Below are 26,241 nucleotides of genomic sequence, written 5' to 3' on the forward strand. Positions count from 1 at the left end.
GATAGACATTATACAAAAACGGGAATTGCAGAGAGTAATATCAAATAGACATGCAAGAAAGAAACATAAGTATCCCCTTCAGCCAGTGTGAATAGGTCTTAATTACAATCTCTTTTCTCTTGTTTTGGAAGATATATTTTGTGTTTTTCCCTATACTCATGTTTTTCTTTTGCCACCAACACTCTTTCATTAATTTCCCCCAAACTGATTTCTTCTTCTTTTTCAATTCTGTTCTGACCCCATGCACTTTTAAAATAGCTGCATACATTATGTCTCCATTGTCATAAGAAACAAGCACATTGTGTTTCAATGGAAATGGAATAATACACAGGATTATTCACTCCAATGTTTCTGTGTTTGTGCTGTCTACAGGAGCTCATGGTGTCTTCAGCCACGCGGACACACTAAGAAAGGACCTGCAAAAGAAATAAATTGAGGCAACGTGGAATAAAAACAAAGGGAACGGACAGAGAACAAAGGAAATGTATAAGAGTCAGGACATTATGGGGAAGCACGTATGTCCATCACATACTTTGACCATCCAATCTCCTGAAGGCCCAACAGACAAAGCAGGTAGAGAAGGAGGGGCTGCCAAGTAGTCAAGCCAACGTGATGGACACAGATGGGATGGACAGGTTGCATTCCCTTCCTCCACGCTCATTTGCTGGTAACTTCCCTGGCCTTGTCAAGAGTTCACCTCCCTGCAAAGTTAAAGAGAAATGGTAATAACAAGCAGAAGTGCTCAACTTCAGAGGAAATGGAGCAGTATGGACACTACTCCCATGTTCACTTGAAAGAATATTTGATGCTGCATATATTTATTTTTGATGGAAGTGTTATAGTGAAGAACCATTAGTTTATTTGAGTAGCATTCTTCACAGCAATCTATACATTTTTTTTATTTCATGTGTTTAGTATTGAACTGTGAATATGGTCATCCATTATTTCTTGAGGGCAATCTCAGTTGCAAAAGAAGTCCTTGGTGTATGGATCTGAGACATATAAAGACACAGTTATATTGCCAGTTTGCTCTTTGCTGAAACTGGTTCTCAGTCAATTGTACAGATCTCCCACTGTTGTAAAAGGAGAGGTGACTTTCCTTGTCGATGCACTAACACATCTAGGCTTTCATTCAATCAAACTACCTGCAGAGCCTGTGGATGTTGGGGGCGAGAGAGCTACAAGAGAAATGGTGAGCAAAGAGCCCAACCACCTGCTTACAGGCCAAACAAACGGCAAGAGCACATTGGCAGACAAGTTGCCTGGGACAATGACTGTGCGCTCAGTATTGCTCAATCGAGACTCACCAGATATTGAGAGCCGCCTCAAGCGCCGCCGCAACCGTACCCACCAGGTCCGCTTCAAAGACCTGGAAGATGGCAGCAGCAGCAGTGGCAACAGTGGAACAGGAGAAAATAATAGCCATCAAAAGCATGCCATAGACTGTGGCAGCCCACATCCTCTTCGTAAACACAGCAGCAAATCCAAACAACCATGGATGGCCAGGGACAGCCCACAGACCGATGGTCTCCCTGGCCAAACCTCCGTGGTGGGAGCTGTGCGTGGGGACATGGCAAGCACCATAGAAGTGGTGGCCGCTTTTTTAGCCAGGGCCCCTCCTCATCCACTGACACCGGGTCCAACTCGTCGATGCTGGGCTCCACCACAGACTAACTCCTTAACCTTGCCAATGACACGCAGGCCCTGTACAAGCACCAGCACAGCCATCCAGACATCCCCATGCCTGAAAAAGCCCCAGTCCCTCTCCTCCACCCACACACGAAGCCACAGCCTCGGGGACTCAGTTGGAGTAGATGGGGACGATGAGCATGACTCTCAAGATGAGTACCTTACACACAATGTGAAGCTGCCTGGGTCCAGGGACCAGAATGGTCCACCTCGTCCTGCAGATAGAACTGTTGTGGAACGACGGTCTAAAGCCTCCAGGACAGACATTAAATCAAATGTTAGTGTGGTAAAAAACTCAAGGCACAGCTGCCCTCCTTCAGTCCTTCACAGCACGGAGTCATGTCACTGTTCCTCTGTATCTGTACGTGATGGGTCCAAGCGGCAGGGAAGCAGCACTCCCTCATTGGTAAGGAGGAGAAAGCGGCTAAATAGGACAACAAGTGATCCTGGAAAGGAGGTGCAGTACTGCACCACTCCAACTCAGACTGAAACCCCCACTCTGTTTCCACCGCTTTCAAATACCAAACGCTGCACCTCTCAAGTTCAAACTGAGAGCCCTTCTTCATCTCAAACTTCAAAGTATTGCACCACCCAAAGTCAAACAGAGAATCAACATCAGCCTCCACCTGTGAGTGAAAAACGATGCACAACCCCAATTCAAATCACCAACACTTGTCCAGCCGTCCCTTCCAGTGTTGAGCAGTGCACCACTCAAATACAAACAGACACTCCCTGTCACTCACCTCCGGAGAAACAACCCTCATCCACCCAGACACACACTCACAGCCCCCGTGCTTCCCCACCACTGACAGTATCACCCACCTCAGTGCAAATTCAATCTGAGAGCCCTGTATCCCCAACTGCAACTCAAGACCCTCATACAACCCAAATAACGAGTGTGCCTTACTCTACTTTTCCCCTGCCTACAGGTGCACCAACACAGACTCCTGAACACCACTCTAAGCCTCCCCCCTCCTCCCCAGCCAAGTCAGTGTGCAGGACCTCTCCTCTGCCCATTGCACTGTCTGTTCCTTGCTCCACTTCTCCACCTATTATAAGCCAACACCCTATTCTCCAATATGCTGTGTCAACAACAACCTCTTGCACAGCTGTTGTCTCCACTCCTACACCTCCATGCCCCACTCAAAACTGCACCTCTTCTATCCCAAACATAGAATCATCCACTCCTCTAATCTGTTCTACCCCTACCCCAACTAAAACCCCAAATATAACTACATTTGACTCTATCAGACATCTAACCACTGCCCCAAATGTAACTCATCAAGCTTCACACAGTGCACCAAACACCACGCCGCCTTCAAATCTAACTCCGTGCACATTTGTAACTCAGACTGCCATGTCTTGCACCTCCATTTCATATTATACTACCACACATCCAGCTGGTCCCCATGCTCCTCAGCCAAATTGTATTTCACCTTCTTATGCGACTTTCGTACAAACTGTATCCCATTGCAACATACCACGTCAAGTCCTGCAGAATACCTCCTCTGTCAACCCAGGCATTACCCCCTACTCTGCCCAAGTCCCAAAGTCTTGCACTTCTCCACCGCTACTTGTGAAAACGTATACATCAAATCTTCCAAATGGACAAGTGTGTGCCACACCAACTAAAGCTGTTCCTTTATACTCTTCCACATTTCGTGCTGCACCACCCTACACCCCCCCCTCTCAGGCCTCCTTTAATGCTCAGGATAAGAGGGGCATTCGACTTCCACCTCCTCCCCCACCACCACCACCCTACACACCTCGTAAAAATGGAACTGATCCACAAGGTCCTGCAATTCGAACACCCAAGCTCAGGGCAGACAGCAAGGCCAATGAAAAAGAGAAAGACAGTGAGAAGGAGAAAAAGGAAGATGTAAAATGTACAGACTCACCCAAGCTCTGTGAGCCAGCCAGCTCTCTAAAGCACAGAGCTCAAACCCCGCCAATTCCTGTGATTAGGGGGGAGAAGGAGCCTTCCTCATCCTCTCCTGCCAAGGCCTGTTTTAAGCCCAGCTGTCTCAGCTCAGCTCAAGCTCAGCTCGGGGCACTACATAAAATGCTCTGCTCAGGAGCCAGTCCCAGGCCCAACACTCCCAACAGTCAGCACCCTCTTCCTCCAAACCAACAGAGTTGCTCTGGAGCCAAGGGTTGCTCTGCTTCTGGGGACCAGTGTACAGCTGGGCCCTTGACTTCCACCCAGGCTGACACACTGAGACAGGTCCAGGAAATTCTGGGAGGGTTGGTGTCTGGGGCCAGGTGTAAACTGGACCCCGCCAGAGTGACAGAAAAGCTCTTGAGTCCCAATGGGCCCCTGCATGATATTCGAAGCTTGCAGAACCAGCTCCACAGCTTGGAAGGGGTCCTGGAGACCAGCCAGAACACCATTAAGGTCCTGCTGGATGTGATTCAAGACCTTGAGAAGAAGGAAGCTGAGAGAGATGGGTGAGGCAATATCTCATTTTAGTAGGACAGTTTATACTTTAAGGAAAAGGTGATGATTGCACAGTGTCTGCACCCACAGAGAGAGGTGGATAAGGCAATATTTCATGTCAGTGGGACAGTTTACATCATAAGGAAAAGGTAATGCTACCACACTGTCTGCAACCCACAAATCTATTGTAATCAACAACACTCACAGCTCGATCAAACCTTTTGCCAGGACATCACTTGTTGCATGCTTAAAATAGATTTGCTTTTGACTTGTTACACTATTCATTTATTAACCCTGGACTACTTAAACTGGTTTAGGTATTACCAGCCTGGTTTATACTTCTTTATGCCCAACTTTTAATAGACAGTAAAGCTCATGTAAAGCTGTCGGACCAAAACATTATCTTCCTGTTGCTTTTTTTGATTGTTTCAAACGATGGACTGACCACTTTTATTTCTTGTGCTCCAATTGTCCTCTCAGTAAAAGTACATCAAGTAACTTCATCAAATCCAATAGTTTTCTTTAAAAAACAAAACTGTGCATACATTGAAAACTGTTGTATGATGTGTTCAGTGATTTTATCAAAAGTGTCTTGCAAAGATGTATAAATCAGGCTTAACTCTTCATAGGTTAGAATAGTTTTGTTTCTCACGTCATCCTTCAGCAGTACCACATAAACAAACTGAATGTGAACATCACAGAGGAAATGCTGATGTCGGCAGCGTAGCCACACACTCTCAGCAGAATTCTTTGTAACTTACTGTAAAAGCTGTATTTGTACTGTTTTACTGCCAACAGAAAGTTGACTGACACTGTGACAACTCTCCAGAATTTGAAGAACTCATCTCTACCAAGCTGCTGTTCAACTCTTCAAACTCATCAGTAGCTGAATAAACGTGCCAATGCAGTTTTGTTATTGACTGCAGGGAAGTTTTCCAAGCCGTTAAGGACTGACACTTAAAAATCATGGCCCAAAGTTAGCATCTTGGACGGCTCATTGCACACAATGTAGACACAGAGCAACCACATTATAACAGTCTGATTGTAAAGTAAAAGTGTAGTCTTGGCTGAGCGTATATGGGGAAACATATACAGGATCACTAATATTGTTCCTTGCACCACATGTCCAAGGTGGTGTTCAAAGGTAGCGTAGATAGATAGATAGACAGGTAGATAGATAGATAGACAGATAGATAGATAGACAGATAGATAGATAGATGGATGTTTCATTCCTAGACAATTAATTTATTGAGTAAGATTTAGACTCTCTTTATAATCTTTGCTGCAGCTTGTCTATTTATAGTCAATCCCGGGATTGTGAGCATCTTAAATCCAGTGTGGTGACAATGAGAGGGAAAAGGAGATGCAAATGGACAGTTTGGACTGAGATAAGACATGAGATAGTTATTTTTATGTAGTCTCTAGTCAGTCCCACAAGCCTCACCTTTCTGTATGCTTAAACATGTATGTCACGTCATACCACAGTGAGACTTTTGGGAGACTGGCTGCACTGACTGTACAGTAGTTGCTCTTGTGTTTATACCCAGCAGGCAGGTAGAGATAGAAATCAGCATATGACTGTCATCATGTTGGCGGATTCAGACGCTCCATGCCTCTTAGTGTAAAGCTTCTCTGTTCTCATCAAGTCTTTAATCAATGTGCTTCCTACATCGTAAGCTGCTTAGTAATTTCTCCCACCTCATCACTCCAAAATAGTCCATGATGTGGATACAAGAAAACAGCAGCAAACAACAGCCACAGAGAGATGCATCTAGGCTTGACTGAAATCAGAACAGTTAAAACCAAACTGTTTTACTTCGCCGACATTTGATCGTGTGCATTGCATGGACCTCCGTCTCACGAAGTGACATAACTTGCGTGCCAAGAAAGGCACGATGGGAATACGGCTAATGCATGCAGACACGACTTTTACCTCATAAGCATTATTTTATGCCTGAAGTGATATGGTGACTCATGGTTTACGTAACAGCCTGTTGGAAGGGGTAGAGTTCATTAAAAATGATAATGGGGGTCATTGCAGAGAGGAGATTGGTATGTTTGCAGGGACTTGTGTGGCAGTAGTTTGGTTCAACAAGGGAGAAGATACTCCAACTGTGTCTCTGTGGGCTGGCACACACACACACTCACACACAACATCACTCTTTTACCCCTGATATGTCATTTATGTGCTTTTCAACAGAAGACATTCATACAGAACCGGACAGGACATTGAAAACTGCGGGACCTGCAGGGACTGTGCCTGCATCATCTACAGGTATGTGCCTGCACGCTTGTGTGGATTTCTGCATATTTATTGCTCGTTTAACATGGCAGCAGTGAGAGCACAGTGCGTGTCTCGGTGCAGAATTATGTGCATCACACTGTCATTGTGAATCACATCACTTTCGGGAGTTCAGTTTTCATGGCTTGGTAGGATTGGTGTTCTGCTCTGTGTGACAGCACAGCCAGATGCCGCACTTACAGAGCGTGGCCACGGCACTGCGCAAACTTTGCTGCAGGTTTGCACAGTGAACACAGTTAAAAAGATATTTATTGAGACTCATCACACTCACTCACACACACACACACACCCTCCCTCATGCACTCTCTCAAATTTAATGAGGTGAACAGCAACACAGACTCAAGTTGTGCATCCGCGTGTGCTCCCCCTCTCCTCCTCTACTCTTGTCATTTTTCTACTCCCCTAATCTCTGTTTTACACACAGATGCACAGATGACACACACACACACACACACATGCTGCATAATCATTCCGCTGTGAGGTTTGAATTTAAATCAGCCAATTAACAAACAGGATTTCACACTTTACAGGAGGGTGAAGAAATTGAAATTCCTGTCCCCTCGATGAATTTGTCAAAATTACAAAGAAAAGTGGGATATTAGTAGAAGGAGTAAATCTGGTAGAGCGAGGGGAGAAAGAAGACAGCGGAGAGAGAGAGAGTGAGAGGCGTGGCATGCAGATTGCTTACACGTAGAAATATAATATGATTATGACAGGATTAAGGCAGTACTCTGATTATTAAAACTTTCATGTAAACAGCTTACAGGGGTTATATTAGTCAAATTATATCATAAATCTGAGGAAGCTTAACCCAATTACCAGGGCAAGATTCATCATCAGTCTTTTTAATTGTGAACTGGAACTGTGAGATGTGGCATGTGTGTGTGTGTGTGTGTGTGTGTGTGTGCACCTTAGACTGATTACTTTCAGTGATTTAATTCCGCACTCTCACCCACTCATTTTTTTTTTTTGCAGCACTAATAAGGTGTTTCCTGTAGCTAGAAACAAATCCCCAATGTTTACCTGGTTACCACGCACATTGTATTATGAGAGAAGTTGAATTATTATAATCCCCATAAATGATTGAATCAAACTATTATTCTAACCTGCTTATTCTCAGGGATGTATTTATCCTGTGTATACAACTCCCCCCAATCGGTAAAACAGAAAGAAGTCAGACAGTGGGGGAGGACAAGAAGAGAGACAGCTGTGGATAAAGCACAAAGAAAAAAAGTTCTGAAAAAGATCTGAGAGAAAAGATCTGAGATTTTGAAATGGAACAAGAGAGAGAGAGAGAGAGAGAGGGGAGGGGGAAGATAACCAAAATGATTCATTCAGAAACTAAATACGGCTTCATATTGAAAGATTAGAATAGGGTTTCTGCTTAGGAAGTGCAGCTTGAAGCAGTGATAGTTTCTCGACTTGAAAACAGAGAAAAATACATACAGATGACTTGCACTGAGAGACGGAACGTGACAGAAGAGAAGTTAATATTCCGGTTTGTTCTGTATGATCATGTGTTCTGGCCGGCCGGAGATATTACACTGCACCGATACACACCGTTTCATGGTCAGATGAGGACTTATCACTCAATTGCCGGTCAAGTTGACACGCTTTCTTCCAAGTGTGACAAGAGGATTTTTCTACTTTGAAAGGGGAGGAGATTTTCTTTTCTTTTAGGCTCAAGTTAAGCCGAGTCTAAAAAGGAGAATTTGGCAGCAACAGAGAAAAAGGTGTTTGCGGGGAGGAAAACGATAAAGTGGAGCCTGAAAAGGAGTCAGTGATGGGAAAGCTATCAAATCTGACAGAACAGATTACATCAATTAAAAGGCTTTTCGAAGAAGTCTTAGTCCTGAGAGAAAGCGTTCACACTATCAATCTACCTGAAAGTGATTAAACCCCCGAAAAACTGCAGATTTGCATGCAACGACGTTTGTTCTTACTAAATGAGTTATACAGAAATGTATTGTAATATGTAAAATAACAACAGACCAAAAATAAGGTCATAAGAATCTCAGTATCTAAATGTTGTTGGTTTTTTTATTTACAAATAACCCCAACAATTAGTTTAACAATTAAAGAATTATCGTGTTATTTTCACTCTCCTGTCTGTTTACATATTAGCATTCCGCTACATGATGATTTTTCTGATGTCTCATCCGAACGCCTTAGAATATGAAGCAGCTTGCAATTACATGCAATTAAAATATACTAATCCCATGTTACAAATACATACTGTATAAATATGTAAGAAAAACTCGTAGACTCCGAGTGTAAAGTAGATATGAACACATACATATTTGTAACGTAAAGTTATAGAGATAGCAGCTCTGCATTGCACCCCTTGTTTTTATCATTTCATGCTCTGGAAAATAACTGCACTCTTGATTGACCAGTTTCTCCTTTGTTTGGTGTCCCGGGATCTCGTTCCAGTTTGGAAGATAACAGACGGAGTTAACAACTATCTGTTGAACATTTAGCTGCTGTAGAGAACTTAAGCTTTGGTCATATTTGTGCACTCTAATATCTCCATTAGTTGCAGAAATAACAATTCATATTTAGTTGAATAATGTGTAGCATATAAACACCGAGGGGAAAATCAGACATGTTTAATTTGAAATTGGGAATAGTGGTGAAATAGTGAAAATGAAAAGATAAAGCTAAAAACAACATAAATTAAATAAAAAAAAGAAAATGTGAGGTTTGTTGTACTCCAGTTACCCAGGTCATGTTTCAGGGCGAAGCTTATATAACAATGCTAATTATACTTAAAGCATGCAAATGTAGCCACTTGTGGCTACAGACCTTAACGTTTTGAACATTTTGTACCCGACCACGGCTCATAAATAAGCACTTCATTTGTTCTGCTTTGTAAAGCTCTAGTATTATAGGAAGAATAATGCATGGCCTATGTGATGTTATTTATTTAGCACCAGTGGCACATTAACTGCATATTAATATGTGAACTCGATTGTGGGGCTGTGTTAATTAGAGAGCAGAGTTGTGTTTTTTTTTTTTTTCTCCCCCCATTATTCTTTCTGCCAATGGCAAAATGTGCTCTATGAAACAAAGTGGGGAGGTCTAACAAGGAACTGTTGTCCTTAATCCCCGTGGAGTGTGTGAGCCTAATCAGATCTGTACTCTGCTGCTTTATCTCTGCTGCTGCTCTGTCTGTTGCTCGATCCCAATTTTTGCTAGTGGAGCTCGATGGGCCTCTGCTCTGAGATGGATTAATGACTCTCTGGACCGTACGATTTCTGCAAAAACTCTGAGTCCACAAAGAGATTTCTATTTTTTCAAACACAATCTGTCAATGCCTTTGCTGAACAGCAGATAATTGAGAAAAGGGCTGCTGAAGAGGCATATCCTTGCTCTTTCTCTCTCCTGTTTCTGTTATCTGTGGGGATGCCCCTAGTGCTTGTTTAATATCTATACAGTGGCATCATTTCACTTGTTTTGTTGCCTCTCTCAGCTATGGTCTGGGCTGATTCTTTAAGATCCTGTTTGTCAGTGAACGCCTCGTAGCATCAGTGATGGTGGTGGTGGTGGTGGTGGTAGACTGGAGGATTCCACCTTTTATTTGTGGAACAGAAACTATAGACACCACCACAGGGAGCACTTGAGATGAACATTTTGTGACAGCGCCTACAGTAGCAACTCATGACTCGCATTTCTCATCACACACACGCACACCCATCATGAATCAGCACTTCCTGACGCACAATCTCCACTGACACAACATTGCATGACATGACAGGATACTTGCACGCTGTACTTTGATTGCGATGGATCAGGGAGAGACGTGGTGGAGCATAAGAAACTCTGAAGGAGGAACCTGGGATGAATCTTTCTGCATCTCACTATCTCCAACTCATTTCTCTGTCCCTAAAACCTCTGTTTCTCTCTCTCGTCTCTTCTTCCTTTTACAAATGCCCAGTGTGCAGTGAAATATTCATCCACATAAAAACTTAATCACAGCAGCTTTAAAAGATTTTAAAAAGTAATAGTTCCGTCAAAAGAGACCGGGCTCATGATCTAGGTCCCCGCGATGACGCAGTGCTCCGTGTTTTGTGTGGTAACCGCAGCTAAACATGTGCGTAAAAAACATGCATCCTTAAAAACAAAGTCATACTCCAAAGTGGGGAATCTCGTAAGAACAATGGATGCTGTCTTTGCTGTCACTCAAGGCAGTGTTAAGAGCTGTGGGCTGTGGTGCATGGAGCCCTCATTCACACTTCTCTTGCCCTCTATAATGTGCTTCTGTCTACTTTACCGTCTCCAGAGTGCTATACTCCTCAACTTGGACTCACATCTCCTTCCAGCAGCTTTGATTCACTTTCTCATGTGTCCCAGAAAGGCATAGCGGTCCAATTCAAAGACTCTCCAAATGGTCTCAACACGGGCCCACAGCTACTGACAGCTTCTTGTTGTCGGGGGTTTATCCATAGGAATATGCTATTTTACAGACATCACAAAGAGGCTGCCTTTTCCAGTAGATTGCTTGTGTCACATCCTCCGCTCTCACTCCCCATGTTGCCATTTTTCCACTCTTTGAATATAAATACATTTCACACCTGAATGGGGATGAGGAGAAGCGGTGCAAACTTGCAGCTCTTGGTTGGGTAGAGGAGCAGCAGGAGAGAGAGGAGGTGAGTAGGAAAGATTGCCCAGGCAGTAGCATGTACCCTGTCGTGACCAAATGATGGAAAATCTCAGGGTTTTCTGTTCAGGGAGAAACAACATCTGCAGCATACACGTATGCAAATGAATTCTTTTTGTGTGCGCATTGTGTGCACTTTTCGGGGAGCTCCTCTGGAACACTGCGATGTGTGAGCGCATCATAAATGAACTTCTCGTGTTCACAGTTACAGGGATATTTCTGAACTTGTATCCAGCCTCGAGCTGTTCATTAAACATTGACAATTCTTTGCCATTATAATAACAAGACCTGACTGAATAGAATATAAAAATGAAAACCCCCTCACTAAAAATAGGGGAAGTGCATCTGTATTTGGGTATGCAGTGAAGCAAAAGTGACAGACAGAAAATACAGAGCAGTAAAGTAAAAGTGACTGTGTGTGTGTGTGTGTATAGTAGGCTGTGAAGACAAATTTTGATTTGATCTATCTTTATGAGGACATTTGTATATATTATAATTGGTGATATGCTTGGTATAATTCTAGGTTAAGAGTAAGGCATAGGAAGTTAGTTGTGATGGTTAATTAGCGTTGCAGTTTCAAGCCTCGGACCAAGTGTCACTTAAGTATTCCTTTAAGTATTCCTTTAAGGTTAGGGTAAGGCATTATGTCTATGACTGCTGAACAAGTGTGTGTGTGTGTGTCTGTGCACTCAGGACTACTGATCAGTGCCAGTAAAGGTGTGGAGGTGAAGGGTGATGCTCTGAATCTTCTTTGACCTTCATCTCTTTGGCTTTAGGCTTTAGGCTGTTTATAGTGAGCTGCAGCTTTGTTTTGGTTTTCTAGTGACTTTAATGTTGCTGTTGGATCATAGCAGGTGTTCTCTGTACATTCATCTGTCTACTATACCTCAGTGTTTGGAGGGAAACTAAAACAGTGGACAACCGTACAGAAAGATTGTTATTGAATGGGGATCTAGGGAATGTCTTTGCTCAAAAACGTAGTGTGCAAAATGGCCTTGGTGTAGTGAAAATAATAATAAAAAGTTAGTGTGGCTTAATCTGTGAAAGAAAATAAACTGTGCACATCTTAGGGCCTAAATACATGTCATATACTGATCTTTTAAATCACCAGGTTGTCCATATTATAGGCTCGTAAATTGATTAGAATATAATAAGCCTCTTTAGACAAAAGTAAACAAAGAGACAGAGATCAGAAAGGCAACACGAGAAGAAAAACAGATCCAGGCGTTCTTTCAGTTTAACTGGGCAAGAGAGAGAGGTTTTCATTTCTTAAAAAATAAGACTTGTCAGATTCTTGACTATGACCTTTCGCTAACAACCCTGTCAGAGCTTTCAGACCTGTGTGTGTGTGCGTGTGTGTGCATGTGTGTGCGCTTGTTTTTGTCTTTGGGACCTTTCCTGACATAAATACTGGACCAGCAGTCCTCAAGGAGCCCAAAACCTGGTCCTAATGAGTCAGAATCTTATTCCTGAGAAACTGCTTAAAGGCGACATCGAATGCTTGTATCACACATATATGTTAGTTATGGAGGTCTACTTACATATATGAACTTGTTTTCATGGTTAAAAACCAAATATCTCCTCACTGACGCTCTCGTCACCCGCGCTGTTTCAGACCAAAACCACACCCCCAGAACGTGGACTGTGTTGTGATTGGCCAGCCAACAAGAGCTTTCCTACTGTCCTGTGATTGGCCAGGTACCTGGAAGTGACGTAATAGATACGCCAGCTCTTAGATACACAGCTCCCCCTCTGGCACGGTGGATGCTCTGCATCTCAGCAGCTACAACGAGAGTAGTTCTTCTTCTTCTGTGGTTGAATGTATGCCACCGGATGTGCCCAGACTAGTGCCCGCACCAGGAGGTGCTACGGTGGTGAGGATTTCTGATGACGACATCAAATTAAGGAAGTGCCGATCCGCTTCGCAGAGCCCAGGAAAACAATACAACACTATTTTCTCAGCAGTGGCTGAACTGTTTGTTCTGAAACTTTAGGGTTTCATAAACGAGGTAATAACGCAGATACACACACACAAACTCAGCGTTAATTGGAGCTTCCGGTCTATTTGAAATGTACTTAGGTTCATTTTCGGGATAATGGTGTGTTTAGGCTGTCCGAATGAGCGAAAGTCATTCTTAAGAGGTGTGCCTGTGTGTGTGCATGCATGCAAAATGTGTAAAGGGCAGAGCAGGCAGTTCTGCAGTAATCCATCTTTACTCCAGGATTGAGCCGTGGAGCAACAGGCATCTGACATTCCTGCAGTAAAAAAGTATCATTTGTTTCATATCCTCTGTTTTTGCCCTGCTCTAATGACAGCACCGTGGAATGAGATGTGTTAGCAGTGCAGACGTCTGAAAATCCCATCCATCTCAAAGCGCTCACCAGAGACGTGAAACTGCAAAAACTGGAGTATGTCCTTGTAACCGCGGCTCCATCCACTCACGAGTTTGTTTGTGTGAAGCAATGACAGATATAGGGCTGGGTGCGAAAACAGAGGGAGAGGAGGGAGAGCGAGAACCCTTGTTCAGGCTGTTTGGCAATAATGACAGAGCCGAAGTCATGCCAACAGCGAGAGCCAGATGGTGCCCATCAACGTTGTGCCATGTCTTTGAAACGGGGCGGGGAGAGGAAGATCAGGAGTGGCATGTGGAACTGGGAAGCACGGCCTAATGTGGATGATGTGTCATATAAATACTAATCATGTTAGAATCACACCCACAGCTAAATTAGATCCCTAAAGCTGTTCCACTCTCAAAGCACCCACTCCCAGCCTTCACCCTGTTTTGGCACTGTGCTAATGTCATTATCAGTCATGATCAATAGATTAGATATTAAATGCTAATGTAAGAAATAATTCCTAAGGTATCAAGGGTGGTAAATAAATAATTCTTTAATGGTTTATAGATTAGTTACAAGCATTGTTTTGGGATTGTCAGTTTGCAAGAAATCACTTTGGCTCCTCCAGCAGGAATAAGAGCACTTGGAATAATTTAGTTTGCGCAACGTGTCATCCTCTCTTATCTGCAGGCAAGTGTTTATCATCGTTTCCAACTGCCACAGTGGCAAAATGAAAATGCTGCTGTGATTATTGTTCAAATGAGGATAATGGTGCACAGTTTCAGTTTACTTCGAATAAATGGAGTTGCACTTGTTTTTTAAACATGAAAATGGCACTCAAACACAAAGAGGTGCGGGTGACGGGGGGGATCAGAGGCTGTTCGATGAGCCGACACTACACACATACTGTCAGGAAGATGGCACCACTTAGAGCCGGGTCATACTTATTTAAAGTGTCAAATAACTTGTAAATGTAAATATATTATAAGAACAAATGAAATAAATGTGCTTTAAAAGTTTCAGAGGTTCAACAATTAAGTGTAGGACTCGACCTTTTTTTTTTACATACACTTATAAAGCATTTTCAAATGCTTATTAACAGCATTTAACAAAAAAAAGTTACAGTTTACAAAACTTTTATCTTATTTAATTGCATTATAGCTGCATTTTTGTTCAACAGAACTAACGTCTTTTATAATGTATCACCTAAGCTACACTAAAAAATATTCAGACACAAAATCTATATGGCCTCTGCAGCGGCGGCAGCAAAACAAGACCAAACAAAACATTGTTATTGTTAAAAATATGCCTTTTATACTGTATATTTTTAGCTCTTCAGTCATCCAAAAAGCAACCAAACAAACAAAAAACTTAATCTGCTGTGCACAGTGGTCCTCCCCACGGCTCATTTTAGCCCTTAATCTTCATTAGCCAGGGACTGTTTTTAGTTGTCACACTACCAAGCGCTCGAGAGGTGAAACTAAACACGACCCTGGCACAAAAGAAGCCATGAACTATGACAGCTTCAATGCATTAGTGTGTGTTTATGAATGAGTATGACAGAGATAAAGATGGATGGATCCTCAGTGGGTTTTTTTTTCAAATGGCAAAATGCCATACACACCTCTCTCTCGCTCTCTCAGATCTACTCAATAACCACTCATCCGTCATAGCCTTCCGCTCCAGCAGCTATCACTCAATTCCTCAGTGGTGCAGAAGACAAACAGCTACTTTATGCAGACGGGCATCACCTCTCGCCGTTTTTACAGTGATTCACCTTGGCTGACTTACTGTACAGTTCATTTCCCTGGATAATGTGTCGATGCACAAATTAGGACTCGCGAAACCTCCCCACTAGCAGGGCAAACTCCGGCACTTTTGTGTCTACCCATTAACAAGCAGTGGATAATAATCCGTGGTGGGCGGGTGCTGAGGAAAGATCCTGGCCTGACTGTTAGCACAAACTGGGTAAGCACACCTCATCATATGTTGCACTAAATTTAGCCCACAACAGGAGGCCCAACATGAAATTTGAGGCCAGTTTTATTCAATATTATAGAGTTGTGCTCATGCGCTGACTTTGATGGAATTACATGTTTAATTGTTCTTACATATTTTTACTTCTTGTATTTGTTCAAGACCTTACTCTTTCTATTTATTTGTCTTGTATCTTATTTTTTTTATATGAATCATTCTTTGTGTTTGAAAAGTGCCCCCACAATGAGCCTTGCCTCATACAGGTGAACTTCAGACATACTGAATAGGAAGAAATAAAGGTTTTAAGACTGACCGTAAAAGAGTTACCACTTTGAAATCTAAGGCTGAATACACTCTTGTGTGATTCATCCGTCTTTAAGCAACAACAATTTATTTATAGTTCACGTAATCAATATTGCTATTTTAACAGTGGATGTGCGTGTATGTAACATGTATCGATCGGAGTGAAGGATGCTCGCTGGGTGGGAGTTAGTCACGCTAGGAGTGATTTGGCAACAGAAGTTACGCACTGAACTTCTTTGTTTAATGCCAATGAATGAACAGATCGTGACACGACTTAAAATAAAGTCGAGTCAAGTCAAGTCAACTTTACTAGTATAGTACTAAATAGTAATAGTACTTGAATAGAATAATAAAGTTGCTCTGTCACTGCTACTTGTGTAACCAATCAATATCCATTTTTATACCATATAAAAATGTAAACTTGTTACCGTTGCACACAATTGGCAATAAAAATTCTCATTCAGCCATATTTGACGTATTTATCGAGGATAACGAGGCCTCTTTTGTGCTACATTTGCTAATCTGTTTGCTAAAAGCAGCTTCTGACAGAGGCGGCTATTCGATAGCAGCGTGCACACACAGTGAACTCTCAAAGTAAATTCAGTAATGGGTGTGAATTCACAGTGAACAGCTTTTTCCCCACAGAGCAGACCCTGGATGCTCATGACTGCCTGCGTTGCTCCTGGCTGCTTGCGTGTATGATGGTGTATGGAGCCTTGTCTCATTTACACACATTGTGCAAGCACTTCCCATGATACGCTACGCTTGACGGAGCAAACAAGGCACCGAGAGTTACACCACAATAGAGTGTCGCGTCTTAAGATGTTACGAGGGAACGCTGATGGGGCTGTACGTATGCTTCTCGTCTACTTTCTGCTTTATTTCTTCCTCCCTAACGTCCGCCTCCTCGGTCGTCAATCTTTACCTCCCTTGCTCTCAATTTACAACACAATTTGATGCAGAGGATTTTCTCTGGTCTTAAACCGTCCAGGTTCCCCATCTGGTCTCTTCAGTAAAGAGCATTGTGTGTTATTTATTCATCCACATGGAGCAAAAGACAAACAGACGATAGTCTCATTTTTTTCTGTCACTGAGTATGCGATGCGCTGTTGCTTTTTGCGAAGAAAGTGTTTCCCCGAAAGTGCTAAAGGTTCCTAATGAGGTCACATTTGTAAGATCTATGTGGGTAATCGCTGTATAAATGTAAATATTTGGCATTCATTATGCCACAGATGATACAACATGCAAGGCAGAGGATAGAGATAGAGGGAAAGGGTGTAATATCAGGGCTGCACAAGGTTTAAATCATGCACAACAGGTGTCCCTTTGTTTATTCTGAATTGCTGCCAAGATCTTGAGCTCATTGTGGTGAAACCAAATGTACTGACCTTGAAAATTAGTTTCAGCACTCATTGTTTCAGGACGATATATTGTTGACTTATGGTATTATGGTATCATGTGATCTCGCTGCTAATGATGCGCATTAAAGCTTAGAGCTTTCTATCATGATTATGAATGATAATGTGCAGTAAACCATGAGTAGCATTAATAATAAGTTGATGAGTCCCTGAGGTACAAGTCTTGTTTACATTGTCATTGTCTCCTCACACTGATACAAACTGATATAATACTTTGCCTCACCTTCACCCTCCAAGGGCTTGTTGCAGACATCAATTTCAACTGGCAGTAGCCTGAGTCCACTATCTTGTTAGAGAAGGCTTCGGTACATCTTCAGGTTTGTGATGAGATTTCCTCCAGACGTTTGTGAGCTTGATGAATTGGGGGTCTGGATGCGCAGGATTATTCAGTGTTTTTCTCCACACAATAAAACTTCCTCTGGCAGCTCTGTGGCTACACTGGGAACCACCCTCTGTCACTCAGACTCAGTTTGAGCTGTCAGAGGAAGTGGAAAAAAAAAGTGCCTCAGTCATCCGTCAATAGAGTGAACCTGAAACGTGATTGTAGACAGACTGTCAAGTGTGAGCTCAATCTGCTTCAATTTGAGCAACAATTCCAAAATCACCTTTCAGCATAATGTAAATTAAGTAATGTGAGCGAGAACTACACGTGTGCACCTGCTCTGTTTCCAGCCTATAGGGGAAACCTTTCCCGTGATGTGACTTTGACCAATCTTAGGACAGAAGGTGCTTCCGTTCGGTTGTTCCACAAAGCAGCTGTGCTTATGCAGCCTTTTAGAGGAAAGGCTGCTATTCCGGCGTTGGTATCAGCTGCTGCAAAGCAAGCTAAAAAAGCAAAGAGATGATACATAGACTGTGTATAAAAAATAATGGATATAGTCATCTTGGTCTGCTCTGCGGCCAAAAGGAAAAAAGGAAAAAGGAAATTAAAAATATATATCGAATAGGCTAGCCACTAGGGGCGACAACGCTGGTTGCAAAAAGAACTTTGTTTGGATGGAGGTCTATGGGAAAATTAGCCTACTTCTCACTTTAGCACTATTTTTTCAGATTTTCCTGAGGACTTACTGGTGTCAGTCACTAGTTTCAGGACTTCTTCAATATCACTTAATGCCACATTTGTAAATGATGTTCCACACATGAGTGGACACCAGTATGATTGACAGCAGGTGTTGTAGTAGGATCCAGGTTACAGGTAATGCTTCTTAACGTCTGGTTGCAAGACTGTACAACGTGAGTACAGATTCATAGGGGTGACATCACACAGAGGACGAATTCTCCATCACTAATTCATGTGTGTGCAAAAATGACTAATTCTAATTCAGAGATTGGCAGATTGGTTGAGGGGTGCATGTGTCTGTCTGTGTTAATCTGGTGGGAGGGGCTAAGAACAGAGACGCTCGTATTTAACATCCTGGGGATGAGGCTAAACAATCAACTACTTTTCTAGTGTTAATGTCGACTACAGCTTTAAATATCTGGAAACTGTCCTTCCAAATCTATGGCAGCGTGTCATGAAATACATTAATGTCGCCCTCGGGTTGAATATAAATAATTCCCTTAATTTAACCTTCATCTACCATCAAACGTTTATGCACTCCAGCTTTACGACCAAACACCTAAAAACTGGTGCCATTAGTGCTCATTTCTGGATCCTTATATGTTAAACAAAGGCGGTGATAATAGTAAACATTATAAACATTATATGTGCTTTAAACTCAGCATGTGGTTCTGTCACTGTGAGGTTATCACAGATGTGAGTTGTTTCTCACACTGCTGGTTCTAAAGCAGCGGTGCATAATCGGAGGTGATGTATGTTGTTGTTGTTGATGATGCTGTTTGGTCTCCATGATCATTCCTGGGTACAACGTCGCTGGGCAACATGATGATCTAAAATCATCATTGTGTGAACTCAGATGAATGTAACAGACATTTGTTTAACCATGCCACCTGAGCATGGATCTGTACCACAGGTGCACCCATGGAATAATACACAACTCCTTATATGGACATCCTGGGTGTGTGTGTGTGTTTATAGGTCACATATTCAGGCTTTAAAAATTCATTCATTTTGTATCGCATTTTTAGTCGTGATGTAAAGTAGCGATAATTAAACAGAAGTCACAAAAATAGAAGATAAAAACGAGTCAACAGAACTTTGTGACCTTTGAACTGTATTTCCAAATTTCAGAAATTCAATCCAATTTTAAACATTAGGAGTACTTTTTGCTCAGGTGTGTTTATATATTTGGTGAAAATTTGCCTAGGTTGTGCTTGAAAAAAAGGATATAAGACACACTATATCGCACATTCTCATAGCCTCTGTATATACTGTACGTTTAAAAAAGCAGCCGAAATGCTCTGTGTTCTAAGGGTTGAATTTAAACGTTACCAAATACAGCTTTAAATACCACCTGCCCTAAATTGTCAAGTAGTGATCAATATTAGATCACTGGCAACACCTGCGCTTAGAATAGCGGTAGAAATGATGGAAATGACACATGCAGTGAAAATCCAATACATATAAAGTAACACTGAGGTGTGGAGTGTGCAAATGTGTCTTTTGGGAGGTTCATTTCTTTTTTTTTTCTACATTATAAAACACTCAGTGTCACACTGCCACACATTACATCCCAAAATCAGTGCAATTCGAATGTCAATACAGACTTGTGAAGCGAGACGACAGTACGGGATGCACTGTGACAGCTGAACAGCCGGCAGGATGGTCTTAGAATAATAGTCCGTGGAGAGTGTAACACCTAAAGGTACAGCTTGTTCTCCACAGTAGTAATAGAGGTTGTTTTGTGTGTGTGTGTGTGTATTTGTGTGGATGTTGCGGGGCTGGGGGTTACTTTTAATGGGGAAGTGTCTGTAGGTGTGTGCAAACATGCACATTCATCTCTTGTATAGCGTGCTGGCAAATGCAAGGTGTGAAACCTCATCACGGATGAACACCGCTCTCTGCAGAGAGACTGACTGCTCTTCCAATGCCTGCTGAAATGAGATGCCCCTTTTTAAGATATTCATCGTATAGGAGGGGAAAATTGCAAAGATACTTCGACTTGATTGCCTTTACTCTGCTATATTTCTGCTGAAAGTCTCTCGCAGCAAAAACACAGAGGTGGAGAGATGGAGAAGAAATCACAATCCTATGGTGGTATGAATGTTTTATAGGTGGAAGGAAGAAAAAAGAGACAACAATCTGCTCCACCTCTGCACTTATGTTATTTTAAAATCATGTCCAATTTGACTGCATATCCTCATTTGTGAAGCAGAAGCTGTTTTGCCTGCTCAGCGGCACACCGTCGTGTGAAACTGCTGTAATACTGGGGATTTTCTAGTGCAAGTAAATATTGTTTGTCACATTTTTAACGTCATCTTATGGTTTCACATGGCAGCTGTAAATGATCTTAAATTCCAGGCATGTGGTACAGCTACAGATCGCTGAGTCAGTCCCCTCCAGAGTTATACTCAGGGGGGCGCTCTTAGGTGAGGTCAACGTGTCCCAAACTGAATGATTAAAAAAGAGATTCACAGCAAAATCTCTGAGGATGGAATAACGTGTGCAAAGTAAGGTCACACAGTGGGAACAGAGAGTGCGCTGACATCTTCAACAGCAAGAGAAGGGAACTTTTCTGACTTGACATGTCGCCGACTTTGGAGTCACTTTTAATCTTCCAACTGAAACTCTGAGATTACACACTAACTTGTGATTACACACACTTAAATGGATCGTGCAAGTGGATTTGTGTTGGGGCAAAAATATAAGAACCAGTCAACACCTACGTATATACCATACAGCGGAAAATAGAAAACTGTAGGATCTGTGCAAATATTGTCCCATTTGCTTCATGCAAGACGTCTCCCACTTTAGAGTCTGTGTAGTGGAGGTTGTTATCATAAGTTATCATATCACACCTCTGTATACAGGCAAGAACATTACTGCACACCAAGGTCCAGTGATTTTATTATAGAACTTTCTCTCTCTTTATAAGTATTAAACATTAAAGTATTTTATTTTGTTAGATAGAAATATCCAACACCTTGTGGTCACATAAGTAAACGGTTTAATGTGCATATACTTGTCTCTGTCCTTATTTATGTTAAATTTGTAAAACACTTTGTTTCTTTGTGCCTTCATAAGATGAATGAATGAATCCATCCGCTATAGTTTTTTATGTTGTGTCAGAGCTATCTTAGGATAAAACTGTCAATTCTGAAGTGTTTTATTGTATGTCATGTGTGCAGAGGTGGAAAGTAATGACTTGTTTTTTGTGTACTTGTGCTTTTTAAAGTCGTTTTTGAATTTTCTTTTGAAAAAAAACTGGCAATGAATGGTGAGGACAGGTGAATGATTGACAGGTGAATTTGCGTTAATTAAGGTCCCAGAGTGAGTGAAAGTTAAAGCATTTGTGACTTTTTACCCATGTTGACATATATTGTGTGTTTACATATTTTATTTTGTCAGCACTTTAATTTGTAAAGGTTTGCTTTTAATTAAAAAAAAAATCATGTGAGATTTGTGTCCACGACACAAGAAAGAACCCAAGCTACTTTTTTTACTTTAACTTACATTTTAGACCAGTACTTTTACTTACCTAGTAAAAGTTTATCAAAAATGGTGGTACTTTTACTTGAGTAGAATATTTCAGTACTCGTTTCACCTCTGCAACTGCGTAACGGATAAATTATTGAACATATAAGTAAAAGTTTGCTCTGTATAATATCCCACCCTGACTCTAAGGGTCGCCAAACAAAACACATAAATAGAGATTTGCTTTTAGTGTTGGTACAGACCATGATTTAAACACACAGCAGTTACTGCAGTACAAATATTGTAAAAACACTTTATTTTAGGAGGACTGTACAACACCAACATAGCAATTCCATCTTCCAATTTTGAAATCTTTACATTGCAGCACAGCTCCGACACACTCCTTCTGAAATGATGGTCTGCATCATCTATAAAACACATTGCCAATAGCCAATGCTGGCCCATAGATGTAGTCTATAGCCAAAACGTGGAAAAGAAAAAAAAAAAGAAGAAAAAGTGAGCAGAGGACAGAGGAGGAGCAGCGTGAAAAACCGTGTTAGCTTCACAGCTTCTTGCCTGCCACAGTTTGTGGGCTCAGTGTGCAGATAATTAAGGTTGAGAGTGGACAGCTCCCTACAGTGCTGTGCCTTCACCACACAGAGCTGCAGACCAGGGCAATACATTTCCTCAAACGGAAAACACAGCCGACACACGACAAGAGTCAGTGGGGAGCTCCATAGGAAACTGAGCTGTATGGTGAAAACCAGGGAATGGAGCACTTTATTTTACTCCCCTCATGTTTGGGGCAGTCGAACGGCAGAGACGGACTCCGTCAAATTACTTTCATACTGCCCTGTGCCTCATTTTGCGCAGCTCTGGAGGTTTATTTCAAGCTGTGAAGCAGTCCCAGCTGCCACAAACAGGTTTAGTTGAAGTGGCAGTTTTTTTTTTCTTACCTGCTGTAAATACTGCAGAAAGAAGCAATCCACTCCACTGCTCTGTGTACCCACTCATTTTTTTTTTTTTACTGTTTACTCTGTCCGCACCCTTTGCCTGAACTGTGCTCCTGTCTGGAGTTTGATGTTTCATTTGTTTTTTTGTACATTAGAATACCTGTGGGCATCCAGAGTGAAGTGGTTGAGTGACCGAGGGAGTGGGAGTTATGAGGCAGATGGATATGAATGTGAGTCCTTGTTGTTCTTGCACACACTGCTGCTGCTGCTGCTGCTGCTGCTGAGCTCAGTCCTCCTTGCTTCCTCTGCAGCACTTCCCTCCTCATATCATATCTTTACTTCCAGCATCTGTGCTGTGATGAGAAACACCAGCTAAGTAGGCCACTGCATAATAAGCAAGAATGGCAGGAAAAAATGAATAAAACAGGGGGAAAAAAAAGGGGAGAAAAGAATCAGTTCACACGCAGAGAAAAGCTTATCCAACATGCAGCTGCTGACAAAGGTAATTGAACAAGTGAATATTGTCATTATCATCTTTACCTTAAGTTGTGAAGTTGCCATGTGACTAATGATGCACCAGGAAGGAAAAAGACAATTCACAAAGTTAGAAAAAACAACAACAAAGCTTTTGATTGAATTTTCTGAGATCATAAAAAAATCTATTCTAAATGAGATAGTTTGATATGGACACTATAGGAAACTATAGTTCCGCTCTGTGAGTACTTTCTAGTAACTATGTGTTACTGGAAGAGGTTTTGTAAAAATGGATGGGACGGGCCAGATGTCAACATGACAGAGAATTACATTTAGGAGCGTTTAATTTACTGTAATAGATGAAAACATGTTACACGACTACAGGCGATACATTTACCACTACATTTACACGAAAAGAAAATGCAAAATTGGTTTATTTAGTTGATTCATATATGTTCTATTCCACTTGTAAATGCAACACAATATTAACATAATCTCACCTTTGTATTGTCAGCACATTGTTCTGAAAGTAATGCAAGTTAAAGTATTTCTCCTGCGAAAAGGGACCATATATATATTATATTCTTATATAGTATTAGCTTGTTATTGATGCTGCTTTGAACAGCTGCTGCAGAAGGTTTAGAGATTATCCTACATCCAACTGCTGACGACAGTAAATCACCAGGCAAATATTGTCCTTATTCCCCCTTTTTTTTTTTTTTTTTGCAGATGTGACTGTTTATTATTGCTTGCCTTTACCTATATGGAGTCTGCAGGGGTGCATCAGAGTTCACATCTCATTTCAGCGGCGAAGCCCCTCAGCTATTTACTGTCATGTGACTGACGATGCACCTTGCTGACTTTCCGTTTGGTGTCGACTGCGGTCCTGCATGGATCCCTCTTGGTACTGCAGAATTTCTGCAGTACTCAGCATTTCTACTCTTGATTCACTTTATCAACAGCATCGTTATTGTGTGCTAGGAAGTGACGCATGCTGGAGTCTTTATGTCTTTTCTCGGGTGATTTTCACTCTCGTTCTCCGTTGCCTCTCGCACTGTCAAGGACTCTTGTAATTTGTCAATGTTTCTGCAATGGTTCGGTGGCTATTATAATGATTTTTATAGAGATTTATCTCCTGTATTTTCCTCCTCAGCGTTCACGACCTGCAACATTACTGCTTCTGTTCGCTGTCATCATTTTTGTGATGTTGTAGCTGTCTTGAGGAAGCACAACACTTGTTCAGAGTCAATGTGGTTAACGTAGTGGAGCGTTGAGCAGCTAAGGAGATCCATGTCATTGAGAAACGCGTACGGTAACCACGTTGTTTCTCCCTTTTCTTTTTCGATCTCTCCAGTGTAGAGCACGACTTTCGCCTGCAGGAAGGGCAGGTCGTACGCACATGGAAGGTGGGCGACCCTCCGGAGGCCTCATCGCGACCCTCAACTCCCCAGCCCACCACACCCCACCAACAAGACTCACCCCAGCCTGTGCGACCCCCTGCCGCCGCCACCAAGAAGAACAGGAAGAAGTGCTTCTGGTTCCTCTGAGTTATGGAGGACGGGACAGGAGAAGGAGTTTGAACGGCAACTGTAATGCACTGCATACACTTTGTAAACGAAAACAGCGAATATCTGGCTACGACGGTTTGATTGCGGAGTGATCGGCGGAATTTAAATTCACATAAAACTGTCGGAGTTGATGAAAAGGTTTGACTGGGCCGCACATGTTGTAACCACTCTTAGAAATGCCTCTTCAGCACTTAGAGGTTTGATACTGGTGCAGAGTAGTAAAAGTGCTGAAGTCAAATAAAAGCGAGAGTTCAGTTCACAATGTGAATCACAGTTAGGAAGCAATTAGGGGATATAAAGAGAATATATTGAGGGTGGAATCAGGGAAAGGTGCACAGTACAGCAGGCAATACAGCGGAGAGGGAAGAGCATATTTCTATAAAATAAAAAAACTTAAATGAACAATGTTTATCGTCGGAGAGAGAGGAAAAGACAGAGATGAAGGGTTTATCTCCATTAATGGACTTCATTAATCGGTCAGAACACCAGCTTTTATATCCAGAGACATTTAAAAAGAATTATTATGAAGTGTATTTAAAACTTTTATTATACTGTAATTGATGAAATCCTGTAACACACGTCTACGCGCACGTACAGCACACACACACACACACACACACACACATAAACAACTGAACTGATACATTTACATACAAAGCAAGTATAAAATGAAAATGGGTGAACTGAGCTCTGTACATATCAGAGCTGTTCTGCTTGGATGCTTTATTTCAAATATGGATAACTGCTCTATAAAAGTATTTTACCACAGCTGCCTGGTGTGTGTGTGTCGTCATTCTAGATTCACCGCGCGTCGTGTCATTGGAAAGGATTTAAAGAATCCCACCCTCACATTCTTTACATTAGATAACATATATATTTTTTTTCATTTTTTACAGCGGAACAAGAATTATCAGCAAAGTGCTCTTTAAATATTTAAACGATAAGTATGTGTTCTGCAGGGAAATGAACATTATTAGATTATTACAAAATGAGCCGTTCACTGGCGCTCGAGGAGCTCGTTTATGCAGAGTTTGGAACTGCTAAAAACTCATTAGCATCAAATATTAAACAATGTTGTGTGTTTTACAAGTTTATCATTTGCTTTTTATAATATAACATAATATAATATAAATGTCAAATGTTGTATAAAGTCACAAAATGGAAGCACGTTCCATCACTGACCACCATCATTAGACATTAGTAGAAACTAAATGACTGTTAGCTTCTTACGAAACAAAAATCAGATCACGAGTGAATGCAAAGCAAGAGAAGCCTCAGATGGGGCCCACTTTCCTGGACACTCCAGAGCAAGTCTCAGGAAATGAAGCCTCAGCTGTTTGATGGCTTCAAGAAGACCCAAATATGACTTATTAGTAATTCATGTCACACATAAGCTGCTTCTGTGAGGCTCTGAGGTGGCATGAGATTGTGGCCCAATTTATTCCAAACTTGAGAAGGTTGTACCCACTCCGTTTGTTTGCCTGCTTGTTTGCATTTGCACTGCCAGCTTCCACTCCGCTTCAAACAACAGCCAGATGGAAACTGTATTGTTTTAGCTGGGTACCATTATTGGATGGAATCGGGAGTCT

The 26,241-nt window shown here is 41.9% G+C and overlaps 1 protein-coding gene across 3 annotated transcripts; it reads left to right on the forward strand.

Annotated features, from left to right (window-relative positions):
- The first annotated feature begins 730 nt into the window (after positions 1-730).
- On the forward strand, positions 731-25,420 carry LOC122758529 (mucin-2). 3 transcript variants are annotated; one of them, XM_044012761.1, is made up of 3 exons: positions 731-4,137; positions 6,327-6,401; positions 24,439-25,420. In XM_044012761.1, exons 1-3 carry the CDS (start codon positions 1,190-1,192, stop codon positions 24,629-24,631), a joined length of 3,216 nt encoding a protein of 1,071 aa, XP_043868696.1. In that variant the 5' UTR covers positions 731-1,189; the 3' UTR covers positions 24,632-25,420. The 3 variants fall into 3 exon arrangements, with proteins under 3 accessions (XP_043868696.1, XP_043868697.1, XP_043868698.1); XM_044012762.1 differs by having other exon boundaries at positions 6,330-6,401; XM_044012763.1 differs by lacking the exon at positions 24,439-25,420 and having other exon boundaries at positions 4,925-6,395.
- Positions 25,421-26,241: the final 821 nt, after the last annotated feature.

This window comes from Solea senegalensis, linkage group LG21, assembly GCF_019176455.1.
Source record: "Solea senegalensis isolate Sse05_10M linkage group LG21, IFAPA_SoseM_1, whole genome shotgun sequence".
Lineage (NCBI taxonomy): Eukaryota > Metazoa > Chordata > Actinopteri > Pleuronectiformes > Soleidae > Solea > Solea senegalensis.

Excerpts from the sequence above, each read along its gene's own strand:
- LOC122758529 (XM_044012761.1), top strand. The coding sequence starts at position 1,190 with ATGGTGAGCAAAGAGCCCAACCACCTGCTTACAGGCCAAACAAACGGC. Across the intron at positions 4,138-6,326 it reads AAGGAAGCTGAGAGAGATGG|AAGACATTCATACAGAACCG; the intron begins GTGAGGCAATAT and ends GCTTTTCAACAG. Across the intron at positions 6,402-24,438 it reads TGTGCCTGCATCATCTACAG|TGTAGAGCACGACTTTCGCC; the intron begins GTATGTGCCTGC and ends CGATCTCTCCAG.